At 46.1% G+C, this 22,500-nt stretch overlaps 1 protein-coding gene across 1 annotated transcript in view; it reads right to left on the bottom strand.

Annotated features, from left to right (window-relative positions):
• The window catches only part of tiam2b (TIAM Rac1 associated GEF 2b), a 44,322-nt gene that overhangs the window by 20,042 nt on the left and 1,780 nt on the right, over positions 1-22,500 (bottom strand). The window contains exons 2-10 of the mRNA XM_080791157.1: positions 18,032-18,243; positions 15,837-17,285; positions 14,433-14,534; positions 13,496-13,708; positions 12,681-12,903; positions 10,511-10,686; positions 7,004-7,228; positions 3,763-3,948; positions 3,369-3,521 (exon numbers count right to left, since the gene is read on the bottom strand). Of these exons, the coding sequence (XP_080647283.1) occupies positions 3,369-3,521; positions 3,763-3,948; positions 7,004-7,228; positions 10,511-10,686; positions 12,681-12,903; positions 13,496-13,708; positions 14,433-14,534; positions 15,837-17,279 (2,721 nt within the window). The 5' untranslated portion in view covers positions 17,280-17,285; positions 18,032-18,243. The remainder of the gene's footprint in view (positions 1-3,368; positions 3,522-3,762; positions 3,949-7,003; positions 7,229-10,510; positions 10,687-12,680; positions 12,904-13,495; positions 13,709-14,432; positions 14,535-15,836; positions 17,286-18,031; positions 18,244-22,500) is intronic.

Raw genomic sequence — 22,500 nt, 5'->3', positions numbered from 1 at the left:
GACTAAATATCTATTCTAAACATTTTAGCCCTCTGGGGGGAATTAAAAGTGTTTTGAAGATACAACCTACAACTTTTATGTTTGTTACAGCATGTCCCTCTTCTAACAGAGAGAGATAATTGCAATTATGTCTCAAGTCTGAACTACAGTATACAATAAAGATGGCGGCCCAAATAGTGTCCATAGTGTGCCATAGAGACTGGTTAAAATATCATATTATTTAAACATTAAAATATGTCCTGGAAGTAACAAATAAGTTTCTGAATCCCCATCCTCAATATGATAGAGTGGAGGAAATGTCAAACAGTTAGCTCACAACACGTCGCATTGCCGCCTTTTCCTTCCATTCATAATAGGTATCAATTAATGCTTTAAAAGACACACTAAAGGGCAGTTTTGGCAGGACCAAAAAAAGTGAAATGGGGACGTGAACCCCCGTGTAGACCAAGCTGGGACAAGTGATCCTAGACGAGCGAGCATGCTGCCAGTAACGATGTGTAAGACTGTTTACCGGACGATGTGTCTCATACACAACAACCCCTGTGTTTGTCCCGTGTTGGTCGCTTCCAGCTTGGAACAATTTGCCCCCCTACAGTATGTCTGCTGGTAATGTGTGTTCCACACACACATTAGTCTGTCTCGCACACTGCCCTCAGCGCCCATCCAACAAGGATTCTGCTTGAGAGAGAGAAGGACTCCTCCAGCTCAGACAGAAGAACACACACTTCCTGTAATTCAGCTGTTGATACGCTCTTAGCTCTTTAAACTGTCTGTCAATTGATCTTAAAATACTGCCGTTGTGCTTATAAAGCACTGAGTTGTTTAGGGCCTAAAAAAGCTGAAGACTTCTTTATTTTAGCTGCTGCCCTTTTTTATTTTTAATACGTTTATTTTTCTGTTTTATTTTAACTCATTTCTTTTTCTTATTGTATCCAAAAGGTCCTTTATAACGAATTTCACTAATGTACTGTATCTCTTAGCTCTGCCTTAAAAGCCATTTTGGGGCGGGAACACCTTTTGGTGTTTTAAACATTATGTTATAATTTAGCTATTGAAAAATACCAGATCTACAAGCTCATAGCGCACCACCGAGTGGCGCGCTACGAGCTTGTAGGTCTGCTATTTTTGAAAAATCGTAAAAATGTGGCGCAAATCTTTGAATATATATTCTTTCAAAGTGAATGTTTTTAACTCAAGTCTAAATGGGTTAACGTCTCAATGTTATGTTCAAAGCACTTGCCTTGTTGAAATGTGCTATCCTATTTTACAATTGCCTAGAGGGTGGGCGGGTGGACGGACACAACGGTGGACGTCACAAATGTAAACATCCGGACTTGCAAGGCACACTGTTGCTCCAATCAACACCAAACTTTGCTCAAGGGCATGTTCAAAGCGCCAATAAAGAGAAGCAGTCAGGACCCATTTATATCCCACGAAGTAGGCCTACCTGACCTGTCAACGGTTTCACGCCCGTAGTATTTCAAACCTCAGTCACACATCCGCAACATGGATTCCCTCTCTTAAAGCAGTGGTTCTCAACCTGTAGGTAAGGTCTTGTCTGTCTGGAGGAGGTGGTTGCCACCATTGGTGTGTGAATGTGGGAAGTGAGGACGTTGGCCACTTCACCTCCCAATGTACAGTATGAATGAATGGACCATTGTAAAGTGCTTTGAGTAGGCACGTAGTGCATAGAAAAGCGCTATAAAATTCAATCCATTATTATTATTATTATTAGGTTGTCCGGATTTTGGTACAGAAAATCATAACCTTTTTTCAGACCGTGTAACTTCTATCATCTATCGTCCTGTAACTTCAACTTGTTTCAATAGGTTTCGAAAATAGCGAAAATAGCCAGTCTACAAGCTCACAGTACTTTGGGATGTGTCGTGTTCTCTTCTTGTAGATCGGCTATTTTTGCCACATAGGGGCTAATGTTGTTAACATGAGTGGGTCTCGTAAGAAGGGGGGGGGGGGGGGGGGGGCTCCATGGAAAAAGCATTGGGAATCAGCGCTCTGAAGCATCAATGTCCCCGGTTCAGAGTATCAACACAGAACACGTGTTGAGAGAACAGAGGAGGCGTGTAGTGCAGTGTGGTGTACAATGTCAGGCTGTCAAAACATTGGCTGGAAAAGGAGAGGGAGAGAGAGGACATGGAGGACAAAACGCTAAGAGATTTATTGTCCTCTGGAGCAGAGAGGCAGTGAGGTCAGACTCTCAGCAACCTAAAATAGCTCCAGTTGGTCTCTCGGAGGGGCCAGTGTTTATACGGAGCGAAGGGGGTCCACGAGGGGTTTAGTAAGTGATGAGCAATAAACTCCACCAGGAGGCCCGATGCTACTGCTGCACGGGAACGTTCCCCGATGTAACCGTCTCATAACTCTGAACATCTGGATTCATACTTGAGGCATTTAGCGGATGTTTTTTTTTTTTCTTCTTTCTTCCAGACACTATCTAGATTCTAGCTGAAAAACTGCAAAACAGTATTTTATGACCTCGGACTCAACGAACCATACCGCAGCGCAAATAAATGAAAGTCTACGTATAATAAACACGTGTTGATCATTTAGCTAATGCACTCATCCAGAAGTGGCTTACAGCGAGTAGTACAACAGAATAATACATTTCAGTTCCTAAATTAGTTCATAGTGAAGTGCAACAGTTGGTATGTTATTATTTTTCCTTCCAAAAATAGCCAATAACTGATCTACAAGCTTGCAGAACAGCCTTTTCTGTATCTGTCATACAACAAAGTATATGCAGGGCTTAAGTGATTGATTCTCAAACATGTGGTCAACAGTAGTAGACTGTAGATGTGGATGTGCTGGGCGGCTCCCAGTGACCAACAGCAGACGAGTGGGGTTGTGGTGCAGTGGTGTAAAGCAAGGTGTTTGGGGATGAGAACATCTGCTCCCGACATTCCAAACGGTTTTAAAACACATCAGTGTCAGGAGACTTGTAAACAAGTGTTTTTACAGCTGATGGAAAGGTGAGAGGCAAATGGCTAGATTACAGAGGAGAGGTGATGGTATGTTTGTGTGTGTGTGTGTGTGTGTGTGTGTGTGTGTGTGTGTGTGTGTGTGTGTGTGTGTGTGTGTGTGTGTGTGTGTGTGTGTGTGAACCCCTGCAGAGCCCCTTCCCAGCTGCTGTGCTTAACTGCTATCATAGAGGATTAGTGGGTTAAGCCATCCAGCCTTGTGGGGAGTTCACATGTTCGGAGCGTGTGTGTGTGTGTGTGTGTGTGTGTGTGTGTGTGTGTGTGTGTGTGTGTGTGTGTGTGTGTGTGTGTGTGTTTGTGTGTGTGTGTGTGTGTGTGTGTGTGTGTGTGTGTGTGTGTGTGTGTGTGCGCGCGAGTACATGCGTGTGTTACCTGTGCTGTTGACTGACTCTTGTCCTTGGCGCGTTTCCCCAGGGTGTCCAACACCTTCAGAGAAGACAGCAGACCTCTCCTATTGGTCCTCTGGTCTCCTCTGGACAGAGACTGACCTCGCCTCCTCAGTGTGCCCTCCTCACGACTGCACACCTGACCACCACCACAACAATCAACATCAACATCAAGAATTTCAAGGACTCCCAGTTTGATTTGCTATACCAAAGAAAGCATCCGTGTCATTTTTACTAGCAACATAATACGTTTTTCAGAAAACTCTTCTGGGGGTCCTGGCACAAAACATTTGCTACTGATTTGGTAGAATGGACCTCAGGTCTAAATGGGTTTTAAGAAGGAGATATTTCCAAAGGGTGAATAATAATAATAATAGTACCAGAGCGTGGAAGGAGGAGGCAGAGAAGACCCCCAGGCGTCCCAGCGTGCTCTTGGAGGTCTTGCTGGCGGCGGCCAGCAGCCGTTTGGGGTTGGGCAGCTCACTGCCCTGCAGGCTGGCCTGGTAGCTCCTCAGTCTGAACACATCCACGTTCAGCTTCTCCAGGTTCTGGTCCCACTGCTGGATCTGAACACACGTACGGTACAACACATGGGACAAGACAGTGGTAAACATCTGAGTTCACTCGCACGCACGCACGCACGCACAGACACAGAACTCCGACAGACATGCTTACATTTGCACACACATTTACGTACACAAACAGACAGAAACCAGACAGACAGAGTCACGCTTATTTACACAATATTGTACACACACATCTATTGTACACACTACACACACACCCATGCACACGCACGCACACAGTGTGTCCAAGCACAAGTATACAACAAAAACACACACATATACACATACACACTTCCCGTTCACAGACACAAACACCCCCCATTTCCTCTCTTCAATTCTCTTATCCCTCTCTCTCTCTCTCTCTCTCTCTCTCTCTCTCTCTCTCTCTCTCTCTGGGTAATTGCACATGGTGCATAGCTCCAGTGTGAGAGGCCGGTTGTCTCATGGTAGATTAGGGTTTGTAATCTACACAATCATTTAGCTTCACTTCAAACAGCTGCAGGCCTTGTTGGGATCAGTGAGCGGCAGAGATCTCATCAAAGTGACTGGAGCCATATGCCCCCCCCAACACACACACACACACACACTCACACACACTTTGAATAGCGAATAGCGATGTCATGAGTATAAGGCTAAAATAGGGACTCCGCAAGTTCAAAGTGGTTCATGTTGGACCAACATTGGTCACTTGAGATGTTTGCTGATCTAGTAGGAACTGAAGATTACTCTCTCTCTCTCTCTCTCTCTCTCTCTCTCTCTGCGTGGTTGAACTGGTCTCCAGGGATAACAGAGTGGACATGTAGACTCAGACTATCTGGGAAAACATTCCTTGTTTTTTGGTTCTTGATCTTGAGGAAGGGGGGGGGGGTAGTGCCCCCCCCCCCCCCCCCCCCCCCCAACACACACACACACACACACACACACACACACACACACAGAGAGACACAGACATCAGTGCTAACTTATCTGCATTGGTGGAAAGTAACTAAGTACATTTACTAAAGTAGGTATTTTTACTCTACTGGATTACTTCTACTACCTTTTTGGAGTACTTCTACTCCACTACATCTCAAAAGCAAATATTGTACTTTTTTACTCCACTATAATTATTTGTTACTAGTTACTTTGACATTTTTTTTATATTAATACAATGAGCACTGTTTGTCTGTGCTTCCCGTTAAGAGGTGGGTTGAGAGTAGGGGGACAGTGGTAATTAATGAGCGTGTTGGACTGAACACATGTGCTGCTGGCCACGTTCAACTGAGAGCGCCGTGTGAGAAAGCTGGGATTTTCTCTACAAGACGGCTGCCAACAGCCAGGACACTCCGTGAGCAGAACGCTTACGTAAGACGTTGTACTGTTGCTACACTGAGGTTTGGGGATCTGACTTCATTCATAAAGCATGTACTGCATGTGCTGCAACAAAAAAAAATACACTGTACGTTCCAAGTTTTAGCACAAGGGCCCTTGTGTCGCAGCTGTATTGAGCTGAAACTGAACAGGTTATTGATTAAAGATCACATTTCTTTGTTTGTTTGTTTGTTTTTTCAAAGAGGGTCTGTCTGTCTGTCTGTCTGTCTGTCTGTCTGTCTGTCTGTCTGTCTGTCTGTCTGTCTGTCTGTCTGTCTGCCTGCCTGCCTGCCAGGCCAGGTCAGTTTTACTTCTTTAAGACACACACCTGACCAGCCCAGGCACAGTGGGTCTGGTCTAATGTTAAGTCATCTTTTATATTGTTATCCTATGCTATAGGTAGTATTTCCCTCGACAGCAAATCTCTTTCTCAGAGAGAAACGTGTCGCAATAGAAAAGGGACGCTAGGGTTCAAGAGTTTTAATTAGTCCTACCTTATCATCACTTATTCTGCTCTGATTCTCTACTCCTCACCTCTATCTGTGTGTCATCCTTACTGCAGTGCTGCGGTTATGAAAATAGGCCTGTCACAATTAAGTGCATAATTGCAATTATTTCTGCATAACCGTCAATCGTTTCCATGTTGAAAGATTTCCACACATTTTCAAACACGCAGATATAAGCTTGTAGCTCAACTATTTCTGCTTTTTTGTAATTTTTTTGTATATTAAATGTGTTTTCTTTCTGTATATTTAAGTTATATGTCACATCTCTCCGTACAATTTGTGATTATGAAGCCTAAAAGGCAAACAGAAATACAAATTGTAACGCTACAATTTCCAATGCAAAAAGCACAACTAAATCATTAATCGCAATTATTTGTGTGACAATTAATGGTCAACTTAGATTTGTTATCGTGACAGCCCGGATATGAAAACTCAATTTCTCTCAAGGTCCATCTATTTATCTACTGTAATTCGTCTATTTATCTACTGTAATTCATCTATTTATCTACTGTAATTCAAGGTCCATCTATTTATCTACTGTAATTCATCTATTTATCTACTGTAATTCAAGGTCCATCTATTTATCTACTGTAATTCAAAACGCACAGTAAAAAGCCAATGAAATGCAACTCCAACACAATGATGTCATGGAATGAAAACACAATGCAGAAGGGGGCAACTAACCAACCAATCAGCTACGCACGGGGAATCAAACCCCCAACCTTGGCAGTTAATAGGACCGCAAAAGTGAAACGCTTGTAGACTGGATGTCTTTGGTTCGGCAGAAAGGCCGCCGAGGCGCTGGGTTCCATTTCCACCGCACACACTAATTAACTAAATTGGCCAATTTGAACTGAACCGCTGTGTGTTTCAATGGCTCCTTCCACAACTCTGGGCCCTTGATCTCTCACACACACATGCGCACACACACATGCACACGCACACACACACACACACACACACACACACACACACACACCCTCTCCCACCACACAGCTGGCTCATCATGGCATTTCTGTTGCGCTGGTTCCTTCCTGGAAACCCAACAATCATCTCACACACACACACACACAGTCACACACCGTCAAACACGCACACATTCGTGCGCACGCTGGCACGTACGCACACACACACACACACATTCACACACTCGCGTGTGGCGCGCGTACGCACTACGCAGGCACACACTCTCCTCTCACCTGGCTTTCCACAGCCTTCCTGTTCTTGTGGTCCGTGATGACAGACAGCTGCAGTTCGGCCATCTTCCTCATCTTGGCGTCCATGTCGACGCTGTGCAGCAGGGCACGCGTGTGACTCCGCAGCAGAGCCAGCGTGTCCTCCTTGCCCTGGCGCCGTGCGAGCAGCGACGAGCACGCCGAGTGGATTGAGGTCACCCAGTTCTCCACCTCCGTCTGATTGGACGCCTGTGGCGGGGGGTGGAGTCAGCGTGTTAATTGGGAGGGTGGGTAGAGAGAGGACGTAGTCTGGGAATGGGAAGGTGGCCACTTTGGCCTACGGGCTCACCTACAAATTCCAATACACCAAAATCGCGGCCACTCGCTCACTCATACTCGGTCACTCCAGTGGTGTTATGGTGTAATTGTTGACCATTATAACTTGGTCTTTAAATACGTGGCCTAAATACCGCTATGAATGAAACTAACTAACTATGGGTTGAACCCTGCTAATAAACAAATCTGACACGTATGATGTCCAGCAGGTCACCAATTTCACCACAACAGTGACCGAGTGACCAAGTGTTAGTGAGCGAGTGGCCGAGATTTGGGGCTATTGGAATTCAGTGTGTGTGTGTGTCAAAGTCACAAAGGCACACATATCTAGCACACATCTCTACAAAGCGCTATGCATACAATTTGCGGTACATTCACACACGTTCAAAGAATGTGGAGGCGACTATGTAAGTTCCAGAACCTTCCAGCGTTCCAAGATAGCCGCTCTGCCGCCTGAGCCACCGCTGGCTATCAAATAAGAAATACGATTTCTCATATAGTGAAGGTCAGAGGAGGGTAAAGTGCAGGACAAAAGCTGCTTGACTCCAAACACACGGTCGTCACACCAACCAACCAACCAAACATGCACACACGCATGCACGCACACACAGACACTGTGAAGCACAAGTCTGAGACTCAGTCAGAAGTTGTCATGGAAATGTGAAGTGTGTGATGGGGCCAGGGCCAATGCATGTGCGGTGATTTGTGTGTGCATGATGTGTATGCGTGTTAAACACACACGCACAAGCCCTCAATAACCATTAACAAAAGTCTACATCTCTAGATCTGGTGAACTCGCCGCGTGAAGAGCTTCACATAAACAGCAGGGCTCTTCCCTCGTTAAATTGAAAGCGCGAGGGTCAAGCACCCTGCTGTCGCCCGCAAGACGACACACCGTGAAGTGTTCACCCTGCACTCCCGGTTATTTATTACAGCTGGCCCTGGTCAAGTCCCGTTTCTTTTTTCACAGCATGTGACGGCTTAACTACTGCTACACTATGTCTCTCCATTCCCAAGAGGAATTACTTGGAAGAGTTACGTTTTCTGCCAGAGGTTAAAAGGAATCAGATCCTGTAACTCTGGGAAGCTGCAGCAAACAAACCTCGGCGAAAATAGCAGATCTACATGCTGACAATAGGTCAGTATTTGGTGTTGGTTTGGAAAAAGAAGAGGGGCTAGTAGACACCTGGGGGAATTGCTAAATCGCACATGCAAACGCCCAAAGTTGCAAAAACACTAGCCAACCAGATATATAAACTACAGATGTGCACATGTGTTAATTTTGTTGACTACGAACAAAACAGTCGACTAAGACTATAGACTAAGACTAAATAATTTCAGATGACTAAAGCCTACCACACACCGGTTGCGTCCGCCGCGCGGCGGACACGGCCGCCTCCATTATTTTCAATTAACCTATCGCACACCGGCTCCGTCCGCCGCGTCGCGCCGCCCGGCGCGCCGATAGAACACAGTTCTATTTTCCAGGCGGCAACGCGCCGTGCCGCAGACGGTGTGCGATGGGCTTCTAACTAAATCGTGTGTTGTTCAAAAGACTAAGACTAAATGCTAATACACTGATGTGCACGCCACGGCTCAGCACTCCCATTAAAAAACTATTCACGACATACGAAAAGAGAACGCCGTGGTGGACACAGGCCCTAAACGGGTTGATTTGGTCACATTTATAGTTTACACACTCAACAGAGTTAAATGAATACAGTCAGTATGGTCACTGCTGTCAAAACTACACTGCTCTGCATGTCATTCTGGATGTGACGGTTAAACAGCTATAATTGTGTTGGAAGCAGCTCCCCCAAAACTGCCCCAAAACATCCACACATTTCTCACAATGGAACACAGACACACGCTGCAGAGCTGGCAGTGTACGCGCATCATAACCCATAACCCAACATGCTCATTACCAGTGGTGGAAGAAGTACTCACAGCTTGTCTTAAGTAAAAGTAGCAATACGGCAATGTTGAAATACTCTGTTATGTACTTAGTAAAAGTCTTATATTCGAAATGTGGCCAAAAGTAGTCATAGTGCAGACTGTCCTATTTCACAAGTTTTCAAAACTTGTACATTTAGAAAATAGCCAATCTTATAATGAATGATTTGTAATAATAATTTAAATCTGCAAATTAAAATGTCCAAATAACCGTACTAACATTTCAGTAAAACCAAAAAGCACAACACTTGCCTCTGAGAGGTATTAAATGGAACAGAAGTATAAAGCATTGAAAAACAGACAAACAGACTGATCAAGTCAAGTAAAAACATCTCAATATACAGTACAGTAAATGTACTTAGTTACTTTTTTCCACCACTGGCCATTACCAAGCTTAAACAGCAGCATATGAAAAGCTGAAACGACTGCATAGCTGTGGTCGGAGCATGAAGGCCTGGGCTGGAAAACCACAACACACCCCTCTCTATCATTCACACTGAAAAGTCCTCAACGTTGGTTAAATTAACTGTGAGAGTGTACATGGACCCAAAGGGACCTGTATGGGTCCCTTTGGTTCCATTGTGTACACTCTCACAGTTACAGACCCATAAGGGTCCATTTGGTTCCATTTCCAACACTGGGGATTTCACTGCGTACAGGGATTGGAGCCCAGAACCGACGCGACCATGTCTGGCCCTAGTGTTGTTTTACATCAGTAATAATATAATGAGCAATAATGCGTGTACCACATCTCATAAACACAGCGGTACTTCATTTACGCTTATTTGAATACTCATTTCTGTTGTGAACGGCTTCCGTTCACGACTTTCAGGAAGGAGTTACAGACTTTGTATCTTTTGGAAGATTGTGGAAGAGCTTTCTGGCTTGAGAAAATAGTGTCATCAGAACTACACATGAAGTCGCTCATAAAGCCAAACATTGAACTTACTAGTACTGTTACAGATTATACTAATTAAGGCTCTGTTCCATTTATTGTACAGTGGTTCTCAAACCTTTTAATTTCAAGGACCCCCATAACTCTAAGAGTTACACATCCGTACGGGGTCATTTGGAACCTACTTCAAGGACACTTTGAGACCCACCGGTGTGTTTCCAGTGAGCCAACATGCACAATAGTAGCACCCTGACTCGTGACAAGTAGGAAAGGGGCCCAGAAGTGGGAAGAGCAGGAAGAGTTATTCTGTATGCATGCATAGAGAATATTATGATTTGGCCTCTGACCTGGAAGAGGAAGACGTCGCCGTGGGAGTTGCTGAGGCAGAAGACGTTTTCCTTCCTGGGGTGTTCGGGGACGGGCTGGACCAGGCTGTCCTGGGCCAGCAGGGCGTAGCGTGCCGACACCGCGTCCTGCTCACCGCCGATGCCTCCGTACGACTCGTAGAACAGCAGGGTGCAACCTGACGAGGGGGAGGACCAAAAGGTCACAACGCAGCATCAGTATATATTATATATTAGTGCTTCTCAAGACCCAAAAGGGGACTAGTGAAAGTTTCAGATCTACAAGTTCTATGTCTTCTATTTTCACGACTTCTTAAACTACTTCTTAAATAAAGTGGAAACGATTAAACATTTAAAAAATATATATATACTATTTTTATTAGGCATTTTTTGTATATGACAACTTCACAATATTATTGACAATGATAATGAGTAATTCAGTTATATAAAATGAAAAGAATAATGACAGGTAATGTTCCACATACGATACATAATAAAAAAGATATATAAATGTGATAAACATGAAAAAACTAAAAAAACTGTTATAAACATTTTCATTTTATTTATGAATACTTTGTAATTGATTAAAAGTTGTTTTCTTTTGTTTAAACTGTTTTAAATCTTTTGAAATAATATATATCATAAATGAATGTCCTTCAAAGCAAAAGCAGCTGAAATTAACCAATGTACAAGGTCACAATGTATGGTGATGCGACACACTGTGAGCTTGTAGATTTGAAAACGACGGTAGCACGGCATGCCCTAAACAGGTTGACGGTGGTTGAGTCTGTCTGTGCGTTCTCATAAATAAATAGATATTTAACCAATGAACACTATTATTAACAAGAACTTGTGACTAATTTTGGATCCATTTGGAACACAGGGTCACAAGGATTCTGCCCAAAGCCACGATATGAGAGCGATGGACACAGAGAGAGAATGGAAAGCTTTGTATAATGCAGGGTTTCTCAAAGTGGGTGCCGTGACGCAAGTCCAGGGGCGCCGCAAAATAATACTTTGATAATATTTGGAACTCATCAATATCACTTCAGGTTTTAACCACTTTGAGTCTATACTTAGAACAAATGGAGGCGAGTTACACTGTACACTGTATTTTTCGATCACAACGCGTCGCAATGGGAAAGAGTCTGACATATAAATGTAAGGTGAACAATTTAATGAAAAAGTTACTTTACTGGGGTGACCTCCCTGAGCCACCACTGGTATATAATTGTACAATTACAGTTCATACGTCAGGCATTTAGCAGATGATTTTATCCAGAGCATCTTACAAAGTGCCAGGTTGGAGGAGGAAACCGTTCTCACCCAACAACAGGGGAAGTGAATTAGAGTGCTAAAGAAAACAGCTTTGTTACAAAGTGCTACATGTGAACTCCTACTAAACAACAAGCCTGGCATCTACAGTGTCTAAATAACCTCCTGGCATCTACTTGCAGTGTTTGAAGTGCTACTTTGAGGATGTTTAACCTATCATTCAATTGTGTGCAGGATGTGAATATTTATCGTGGCTGTTGTGAGAGCTCACCTTCAAAGGCTGTGGAAGTAACATCTCCGGCGTTGCCTAAATAAACCAAACCATCAGGTGGCATGGAGTGGAGGGCAAACGCGTTTTGTACCTACTGGCAGTTTTGGAAGCAAACTAACTCTCGAGAAACGCAGAAGTCATTAGGGGGTTCTGTGAATCCCTGCTGTCTGCTAAAGGATGGATATTTTAGGAACATGCATACTGCCCCCTGACCATGTGCGGAAAGGAATATTCAGTGCTTAACCACTTTCAACCCATGGTGTCACTATTTTGGGCATGTGATTGTAGGCGAAAACTTTCAAAATGTTCAGAAATAGCAAAAATAGACAATATTGTTTTGTTTTTTGCTCACAATGCGCCGTGATTGGCCATTTTCTCAAACAAAGCCAGACACAACTCTTTGGGCGCATTGACATGGGCCACAAACCATCCAAGGTAAGGTTTTTATTTTAATATTTTTGTATGCACGTTTGTTTTCACTAGTTTTCTTTTGTTTTTAAATTAAATTGCCAATGTGAACCGGTGGACTTGCGCGTGGGTGCCGGCAGACTTAATGCGTTCAACAGGCTGACGTGAGCCCCTGTACTGTACCTTTGAGTGTGACCCAGTGTCTCCACTGTACCGTACCTTTGAGTGTGACCCAGTAGTGTTTCCACTTGCGGCGGGCAACCATCTCCAGCCTGCGCTCCTTGTTCAGGGTGATCAGAGCTTTGAAGGACAGCCACCCCGCCCTCCGCACCACCCCCTGCTCCTTCTCTAGCAGGAGGTCCAGCTGCTCTAGGGACCCCAGAGACCCACCACCTCCCCCACCTCCTCCACCTCCATCTCCTCCACTGCTACTCCTTTCCACCTGCAATTTACAACGTAGGCATTTAGCAGACGCTCTTATCCAGGGCGACTTACGAGTGTGAGATCGGAATGAGCAGAGTGAGGATTAACTCTAGCAGATAAACAAGGTAAACGACCGCATCCTGTGAGAGTGCGGAGAGAACAGTCATGTGAAAAATGAGCATCTAGCGTTTGTCTAAACAACATACTCTCCTAATAACATTCTGTATATTTGAAACTATAGGATATTACCAGGTACTCAATGAACCAAACAACTGTCTAAATCAGACAGTGGGTTTCCAAACCGGTTAGCTCAAGACCCAAAAGAAAAAGGAAAAAGTTGGCCCGGTGCGCAAACTAGTGAAAATAGTCGAAAATAGCAGATAGCTATTTTCACTACTTCTTAAACATTCGTTTTCTAATTTATGGAATTTCCAAATGTAGGAAACAAAAAATAAAAGGGACCGCGTGTCGCGTCTAAATAACATGGTAGCTAAATTCCATTCTTAACATTTGTGGTCCAGGGCTTAATACAACTAAAAACTAAAGAAAACATGACAGAAAGTGGCCAAGATAACAGAGAGAAAAGGCGCCAAGAGGGAAGCGTTCCTCACCTCCTCATCCTCTCCCTCCTCCATCATCACCTCCAGCTCTTCCTCCTCCCCCTCCTCCCCCTCCTCAGAGGGCTGGGTGCGCTCGGTGCCATCGCAGCCTGTCTCCGTCAGCTCCTGCATGAAGTTCTGGTAGATGGAGGCGCCGGCCGGGGGCTGCAGGGGAGGCCCCTGGGGAGGCCCCCTGAAGGAGGGCCCACTCTGGCTTACCTGGAACTGGACATGATTGATGATACTAAGTATATGGCCATACCGAGAAATCACTGGTTCTGAGTGTCGGGTCGTACAAGATGGTCCGACTGTAACTCTGAGACCCCCTTTCCACTGGTTGGTTCCCAATGGGAACCGGTTCAGTTCTTTTTGGTTTTTAGTCCATGAGCCAGAGCTCCAAAATTTGTGGGCAAACTATACCCTATATTAAATTGTTTATAGGATCAATACAAGTAAATGAATACATGATAACCCTTCCACAGTAGTAGCTTTTTCATATGTTCTATTATTTTGCATATTTTCCTACATAATGCCTCATTTGCATATTTAAAAATGTAAAATGTGTAATACAATAAATCATTGTCTTCGTGTAAGTACTCAATTGGAGAAGTTTCATGGTGATAACAATCTAATATAGGTATGGTTTTACCCACTCAATTCATAAATAACATTAAAATTTTGGAACTCTTAAATTTTTGGAAACCAAAAAGAACTGAACCGGTTCCCATTGGGAACCAACCGGTGGAAAAGGGGGCCTGAGAGTGTACAAGTTTCTACTCTCTCAAGAGTTCAAACGAACACAGAATTTACAATGTAGATTGGGGCAGCGACAAAAAAAAGATTGTATCGAATGGGGCCTACGTATATCAAACTGAAAGAGGTTGAGAATCATTGCATTGATTACATGATGATGACGATAATAGTAGTAACAGTAACAAGAATAACAGACCTGGTTTGGTTGGTTGTGGACGTGTAGAGGGTTGGAGGACCACAGACAGTCTGACAGGCCAGAGTCCACACCTCCAGTGAACACATCACCGCCGCATGGCTCCTACAGGAGGACGGGGAGGCATGCTGCTTTATACCGTGTGACCATTACTTAACCACAGTGACCACGGTAACCACAGTAACCCTGGTGTGACTCTTTTGGGATGTTATGGGATCAGAATCTCTCAACATTGTTCCATAATGTTCCAATTAAAAAGAACTGTGTATATATTTGTCGCACAACAAAGTCTAAGGGGGGTTAAACAAGGTGAGAGAGAGGGATAGAATGAGAACTAGAGGAACAGAGAGAACGGAGAGAGAAAGAGAATGGAGCCTTTATTTAACCAGGTACAGTATGTTAACTCTATTGTCTATAGTCACGTTTCTACACTTCTCCCTCTGTTGCATTCCTTTGATATACAGGACAATAGCCTCGGTGAGATTAGAGAAACCTTGAAATCTATCATCAATAAGGCGTGCGCACACACACACACACACACACACACACACACACACACACACACACACACACACACACACACACACACACACTTCCTCTCCTGGGACAAAGCGGAAGAATCGTGTGACACAGCTGGCAGACCTGTGGTGGAGCACAGCAGCTCTCTGGACAATGGAGTCAAATGACACTTTCCTTTTGTTACTGCAGACGTGTGTAGTCTGTCACACCGAGCGGCTTTACATGCACACACTCATGTTACTGCCAGGTCTCACACTCACACACACTCACACACACCCCAGTTTAAAGGCTCTCTCACACTCACACACGCACGCGCACGCGCACGCACATGCACACACGCACACACACACACACACACACACGTCACACACACACACACACACACACACACACACACACACACACACACACTCACACACACACACACGATGCGGTGTGTTGTGAGCTTGTATATCTGCTATTTTCACTAGCTCGTATCCAGGGGAGGACATGAAATGCATCTTTTGGGTCTCGAGCAAAAGGTTTGGGAGCTAAAGATACGTTATGTGAATCTGTTCAGCGTGTTATTGTGGTGTTTGTCGTCTATAGCAGTGGTTCCATTTGCACACACTCAGAGTTAAATTAACCTTAATTTACAATATGAATATAGAAATGCCATTAAATGGGGGTCATATCAAATATGGCCTGTTACATATCAAACTGGGGGTGAAAATGGTTGAAAAGCACTGCTAGAGCTGTACAAATCTTCTCTTATGGGGGTCTCTGGTATACCTTTTCAAATGGGGGTCGGCGGGCTAATTAGTGTCAATTTGGGGGTCCTTGACGTGAAAAGGTTTGGGAACCACTGCTCTATATACTCTGTTATGTTGTTCATGCCGTTCAGTTTACCTGCAACCTTCTCTTCTTCCTGCTCAGGCTTCCGGTCCAGTCGCTCAGACGTCTGATTCGACTCTTCAGCAGGTCCTTCCTGCTGTTGGCGGGCGCGGGGGCCGCGGGCCCCGGCCCCGCCCCCCGGCACGGCAGGGTGCGAGAGGAGTGGCACTCCTTCTCTCCCCCTTCGGCCCTCTCCTCCTGGATGACGGCGTTCAGGAGAAACAAGGAGCTCGAGGAGGAGGAGGAGTGGGAGCCCCTCTGGGGTTGTCGGCTCGAATCCTGCGCCGGGGCATGATGGGCGGGGAACGCGGAGGGAGAACCCTCCGTGTTCCCGGGGCAGGCGTACAGGTCCGGCAGGGAGCCGGGGGGAGGGGAACCCAGGCCGGAGTCGGACCGCGACTCGTGCTGGAGAATCACGGAGTCCCCGATGCCGCTGTCCTCGGTGCGGCCGGAGGAGCAGGTGTTGTACCCAGTCGCGTTGGGACCGAACTCCCCGCTGCTGCCGCTATCCACGGGAACGTTGAACCTGGGAGGGATCCCGTCGATCCGAACGGAAGAAGAGGACAGAGCGCCGTACCCCGCGCCGACGAACGCGCCGCCGCCGTCGCTGAAGCCAGCGGGGGGGAAGAGGAATTTACCGCTGCCTCGGGGAGAGACGTCCTCCACCTGGGTGGAGCAGAAGGTGTTATATCCACTGCTGGCGTAACCTCCACCGCCGCCGCCACCGCACGTATCCTCGGTGCGGGTCGTGGTGGAGGAGGAGTAGGTGGTGTAGCCGCTGCTGCTGTTGTTCACGTTCCGCCCTCCATGGCAGGAGAAGACGCTGTTCTCGGCCAGCCCGTCGGCTCCGTTCCCCCAGGGGGAGTCGTACCAGGAGCCCTCCGAGCTCAGCGAGCTGCCCTTGCTGTTGCGCAGCGAGGCGCCGGCCTGGGGCTCCGTCTGGTGGGCTGAGGCGGCCATGTTTCCACCCTGGGACGCCTCCACCACCCTGGCGTTGGAGAACTCCACGCGCATGCTGCCGTCCTTGCTCAGCAGCACTTTGGGAGAGGTCCTGTCGGGGTTCCAGCCACCGCTTACGCCTCCCCGCTCGCCGCTCACGCCGCTTATGCTCCAGCCGCCACCGCTTTGGCTGGGCCCGTGGCCGTCCTCCACGCTGCCCTCCAGGTAGCCATAGCTACGGAGGCCGTTGCCTCGCGACCTTTCCCCTCGGACGTACTTGTGGAGCGGAGGTCCGGCTCTTAGCTTGCTCGCCGGCGCGCCTCCTTTTCCTCCCGTCCTGTGCTCGTAGCTCCAGGAGGTGTAAGGAGCCTGGCTGCAGGGCTTGTGGCCTCCTGCTGCTTCGCTGCTCCGCCACCAGCTGTGAGGAGACTGCACCTCCTGCTTCCGGGAGGAGAACTTGAAGGAGCAGTTCTTGGTGGGAGCAGTCAGACCGCTGTTCTGACTGTCTGTGTTCCCCATGCTCACCTGGATGGATGCAGGGACAGTGATGATGTCAGTGAAACCACCATGAGCTTTAGTTAGTTACAATTTACAATTAATTTAATCCAGAGTGATTTACAGTAAGCAAATGCATATAGAAATGGTAATCTGGGATCATAGAATCAGTCTAAACAGTAAAATATTTTTAAAAATCTAATATTCTGTACTATAAAACAATACAAACGATAGGATTCTAGGCTCAACAAATGAACATGGAATCTGTCTAATAACATGCTAGTTAGTTGGTAACATAAATATTTTACATAAATACTTAAAAAAGGGATTAGGATTACAAATGTAGGCATTTGGGAGTGCACACACACACCACACACACACACACACACACACACACACACTCTTTACAGTAAGTGCAAATTGCTGCATGTCAACACGTTAAGCCTGTTTATACTCAGCTATGCCCGCTGCCGTTGCGTGGCGTAAATAGCAGATGTACAAGCAGATGTTGTGAGCTTGTAGATTTGCTATTTACTGAGCCCGCCTACCCCCCACCCCCCGCCCCCCCAGCACGTATAACTGAGAGCATACACACAGCGCATAGTCGCGCGCACACATATGCACTCGCACATTAAGCCTACAACACAAGTCACTCAGTGTTGACTTAAGACTGAGAGTGTAGAAACTACAACTACACTAGAACTCCATTGTTTTACACTCTCAGGGCTACATTAACAGTGAGGGATAGTACAGTAATAGTCTTGAACGTGTCTTACCAGGCACTGTGATGATGTGTCCTCACTAGCAATCCAAGCTGCATTACTCCTCTGTCCTCAGCAGTGTGTGTGTGACTGTGTGTGTGTGTGTGTGTATCGAAGAGTTCCTCAGGACAAGAGTACCTCCCTCTGTTCACTCAGCTGCTCTCTCTCTCTCTCCTTGTGTGTCTGTCTGTGTCGCTCGCCCCTTTCTTTCTCTCTGACTTGCTCTTCTGTTGAAGGAAACACAGTGGGAGGGGTTTCCCCTCGGTGAGTGAGATCTACACACAGACTTTCCTTGTGTGTCAGAGAGAGAGAGACCCCCATTTCTCTCTCTCTCTCTCTCTTTCACACACACACACACACACGCGCGCGCACGCACACGCACACGCCCGCACGCACAGAGTGTGGTAAAGACCCCCACCCCAACCCACACACTTTCCAACCCCCACTTTGCCCACAATCTAAACACCCCCTGTCCACCCCTACCCCATTTACTCTCTCTCTCTCTCTCTCTCTCTCTCTCTCTCTCTCTGTCTCTCTCACACACACACACACACACACACACACACACACACACACACACGCATGTACACATAATCCTCTCCATGACATTAGTGTGTGTGTGTGTGTGTGTGTGTGTGTGTGTGTGTGTGTGTGTGTGTGTGTGTGTGTGTGTGTGCACGTGTGTGACTGTGTGTATGTGCATGGGTGTGTGCGTGTGTGTGTGTGTGTGTCCGTGTGCGCCTGTGCCTGAAGAGTCTTTTTAAAGCAGACCTCATTCTGTCTCATTATTTTTGGTTCCCTGGCATTTTTTTCTTCACTTTTCTCCACCGATACGTTTTTCCACTCTGTCGTTTTTCGCTGCTTCTTCAGTCTGGAACTCTGATGTCATCATCGGGCTGAGCGCTATTTTAAGCTCCGGAGAGCCTATCAGGTTCTGGACCGTGTGACCAGTAAGACCCTGTTAGATGGTACCAATAGGCCTGGTTTATACCAGTAAGACCCTGTTAGATGGTACCAATAGGCCTGGTTTATACCAGTAAGACCCTGTTAGATGGTACCAATAGGCCTGGTTTATACCAGTAAGACCCTGTTAGATGGTACCAATAGGCCTGGTTTAATACCCCTTGATGCTAACGTACGGTGTGGTGTCGTGTACCAAAAGAAGTGATCTGCATGGATGCTAAGAAAAGTCTCTACTGCAACAAGCAGAGCTGAACTACAAGCAAAACCGATCTACAAGCTTATACATCTACGAGCTAACAAATCTGCACCGTGATGCTTTGTTAGCTCGTGGATCGGTTCGACGCGTGTGATGCAATAAAACTATTAGGCTTTACAGTTCATTATCCACACAAGCATGCGTGCATGCACGCAAGCATGCACACACGCACGCACACACACGCGGACGCACACACACAAACACACACACACACACACACACACACACACACACACACACACACACACAGCCACGAATTGGGACCAGAGATTAGAACAAACACAGGAAGGAAAAGTAGATGACGGAGGCAATAATACACGAGATTACCAAAGAAAAGATGAAGGTGATAATGAAGGGGAAAAAAACATTACATACACATCTCATTAAACCACACTAAAGATCCAAGCCAGGCTGAGAACCTTTCTACGTTAAGCCAGAACGTGTTCTAGGGAACTATCCAAGATTACGTAAAACGATATTGGGTATCCTCAACGGAGCATAATACGAGGAGAGGTGAGAGGTCACCGCGCGGACGCAAGGGTTCACCGTGTTCCAACAGCCGCGGTACGCCCATCCTGTTCCCCCTAGGAACCAACGCCAGGGAGGAGGGAGGGAGGGAGGGAGACGATGGAGGAAGAACGGGGAACGGAAGAAAGAAGTGAGAGATGGGATGGGTGGATGAGTGAGAGGAGACATGATGATGACGGGGAGGGAGAAGAGAGGAGAAACCAGCGAGGATGAAGAGAAAGGGTAGACGGAGGGAGGGAAAAGAGAAAGAGTGAAAGGAAGGAATTAAGGATATATAGATAGAAAGATACGCGGGGGAAGAGAAGGAGAGAGGGGGACGACTAGAGGAGGGGGGGGGGGAGCCCCGCGGCTACACAATGCACTGCTGACCCCAAACATACCAGTGACCCTTGACCTTTCATTTCATTTAAATGAGACAGGAAGCGCAGACGGGAAAGCTCGATGGGGCCGGGCCGGCCAATCACAGAGCAGAGACAGTACGTACACACAACTTCTACTCTCATCTCTTAACAAAGAGAGAGAGAGAGAGAGAGAGAGACAGAGAGAGAGACAGAGAGAAAAGACAGACATTACGCACGCAAAAACAAAATGCATTAAGCCTCAGTTACACTTAGGCGTCGTGCTCATTAAATAGCAGATATACAAGCTCACAGCGTGTCACATTCGTGACACGTTGTGAGCTTGTAGATCTGCTATTTACGGCGTGCAACACCGGTGTGCAACTATACGTATGAATCAGGCTTGGCTTGTTAGCGTGTGCTCCACCAACGCATGCCGTTGAACAACGACGAGGTATGCAAAATACTTTCGGAGCGATTTCTTTATTAAGTATATCTTTTTCCTGAAGAAGACTGTTGCATATATTGCCTCGACTCGAACACGGAATCAACCTAAACCCAATACTTAGTCGACTGTTAATCCAATGGGCTGCCTACAACTCTAATATCACTGTAAAGCGCACTGGATTAAGAGCGTCTGCTATATGCCTGAATTGTAAATTGTATCAAATTTCCTTAATCCCCCCACTCTAGGATTAAGGATGCTTGGGTTCAAGTGTTTTTTTAAGGGTACATATAGTACTGCAATATTATCATTATTAAACCATAAGGAGACCCTTCGCATAATTATTAGACAGACGTACATCTGTGTATGCCTACACACATGCATGCACGCACGCACGCACACACACACACACACACACACACACACACACACACACACACACACACACACACACACACACAGACACACACACACACACACACACTCACACACACACACACACACACACACAGACACCGCATCTCGTGCGTGGGTGTGAGCAACAGGGTGTGAATGGGAGGGAGGAGACGGCAGGAGGTCGGCTGTCTGACAAACTTTTGTGTCGGTCCCTAGTCCTGACGACCATCTGCCTCCTCTTTGAGAGGGGAGGGGGAGACCCCATCACCCGCTAGCCCTCCTTAGCTCAGACAAAGAGCCTCTGCACACACACACACACACACACACACACACACACTCTCTCTCTCTCTCTCTAGGTGGACCATATTGGAATGGCATCCATCAGTACCGAACAACGTGTTGAATGGATGTGTGCTGCGGAATGCCACCTGCTCTGGCACACACAGACGCACACACACGGGCACACACACACACACACACACACCCACGCACGCACTCACGCAGGCTTTGTGTTAGGGATGTGCATGCATCGTGCACAAATTACACAATTCTACAGCGGCGAGCGCTTTTCTTCAGAGCTTATGATTTTCATTATTAAGATTGTTTTACATTGTCTGTCTAGATCTCTATATAGAGTCTTCATTCTAGACTTTGTTTTTCTTTTAAAGTGTTGGTTCTCAGAGTGGGGTCTCGGGACCCCCAGGAGTCCTTAGAGGGATACCAGGGGGTCCTGAGCTAAATTAGTTAATATAATATAGCATCACAATAATTTTAACCATTTTAAACCATTATTGTATACTTCGGCTATTCACAAATAGCAGATTTACAAGCTTACTTATCTCTCAGATTACATCAGGTCCAGTTCCTCTCTGTCCCAAATTATGGATACTCAGTCAGTATATCCATTAAATTGTACACAAAGAAATGCATGCAAAAATGTCAATGCCTCTACGATTGGCTTTTTAATGACCAGTTTGGCACATGAGAAACAAACATAATACAATTAGGAAGAAACCTGCTGTATTCTATAAGATATGGGAGAGGTTCTTGGACTTCATTAAGCGAGGTGACGTTGAAGAGGCTTTGGATGTAGTGGTTAACTTGAGTAGTCAGCTGTTGGGTGGGGTATAAGGAACTGTGATGGGGACATTGTGCATTTGTTTAAGTTTAAGTGTATGTAATGTGTTTTTTTTGTTTTTTTTCCCCCTGTTCTTTGTTTCTTTTGTATTCATGGTATATCCTGTTGTTTCTTTGAAGATTTAGTTTCAGTGTTTATCTGAAAGTTTTTGAACAATTATTAAAAGAATTAACACACAAATCTTGTCTTCTGGGGTCCCTGGCACAAAACATTTTCAGATGGGGGTCCGCGGCCAAATATATATCAATTTGGGCAGGAAAGATTTTGAGAATGTTTTAAAGAGTTCTTCTGGACATTTTGTGCTAAATTTCGGACGGACAGAGGAGCACAGAGTGGCAGGAAATGCTGGAGAGAGACCCTCGGGTCAGCTTTGAACCCGGGCCAGCTGTGGGAGCGAGGACAGCCTTTATTTATGTGGTA

This window comes from Protomyctophum bolini (assembly GCF_963924005.1).
Source record: "Protomyctophum bolini genome assembly, chromosome: 19".
Taxonomy (NCBI): domain Eukaryota; kingdom Metazoa; phylum Chordata; class Actinopteri; order Myctophiformes; family Myctophidae; genus Protomyctophum; species Protomyctophum bolini.
This window is presented reverse-complemented; position numbering and strand designations above follow the sequence as displayed.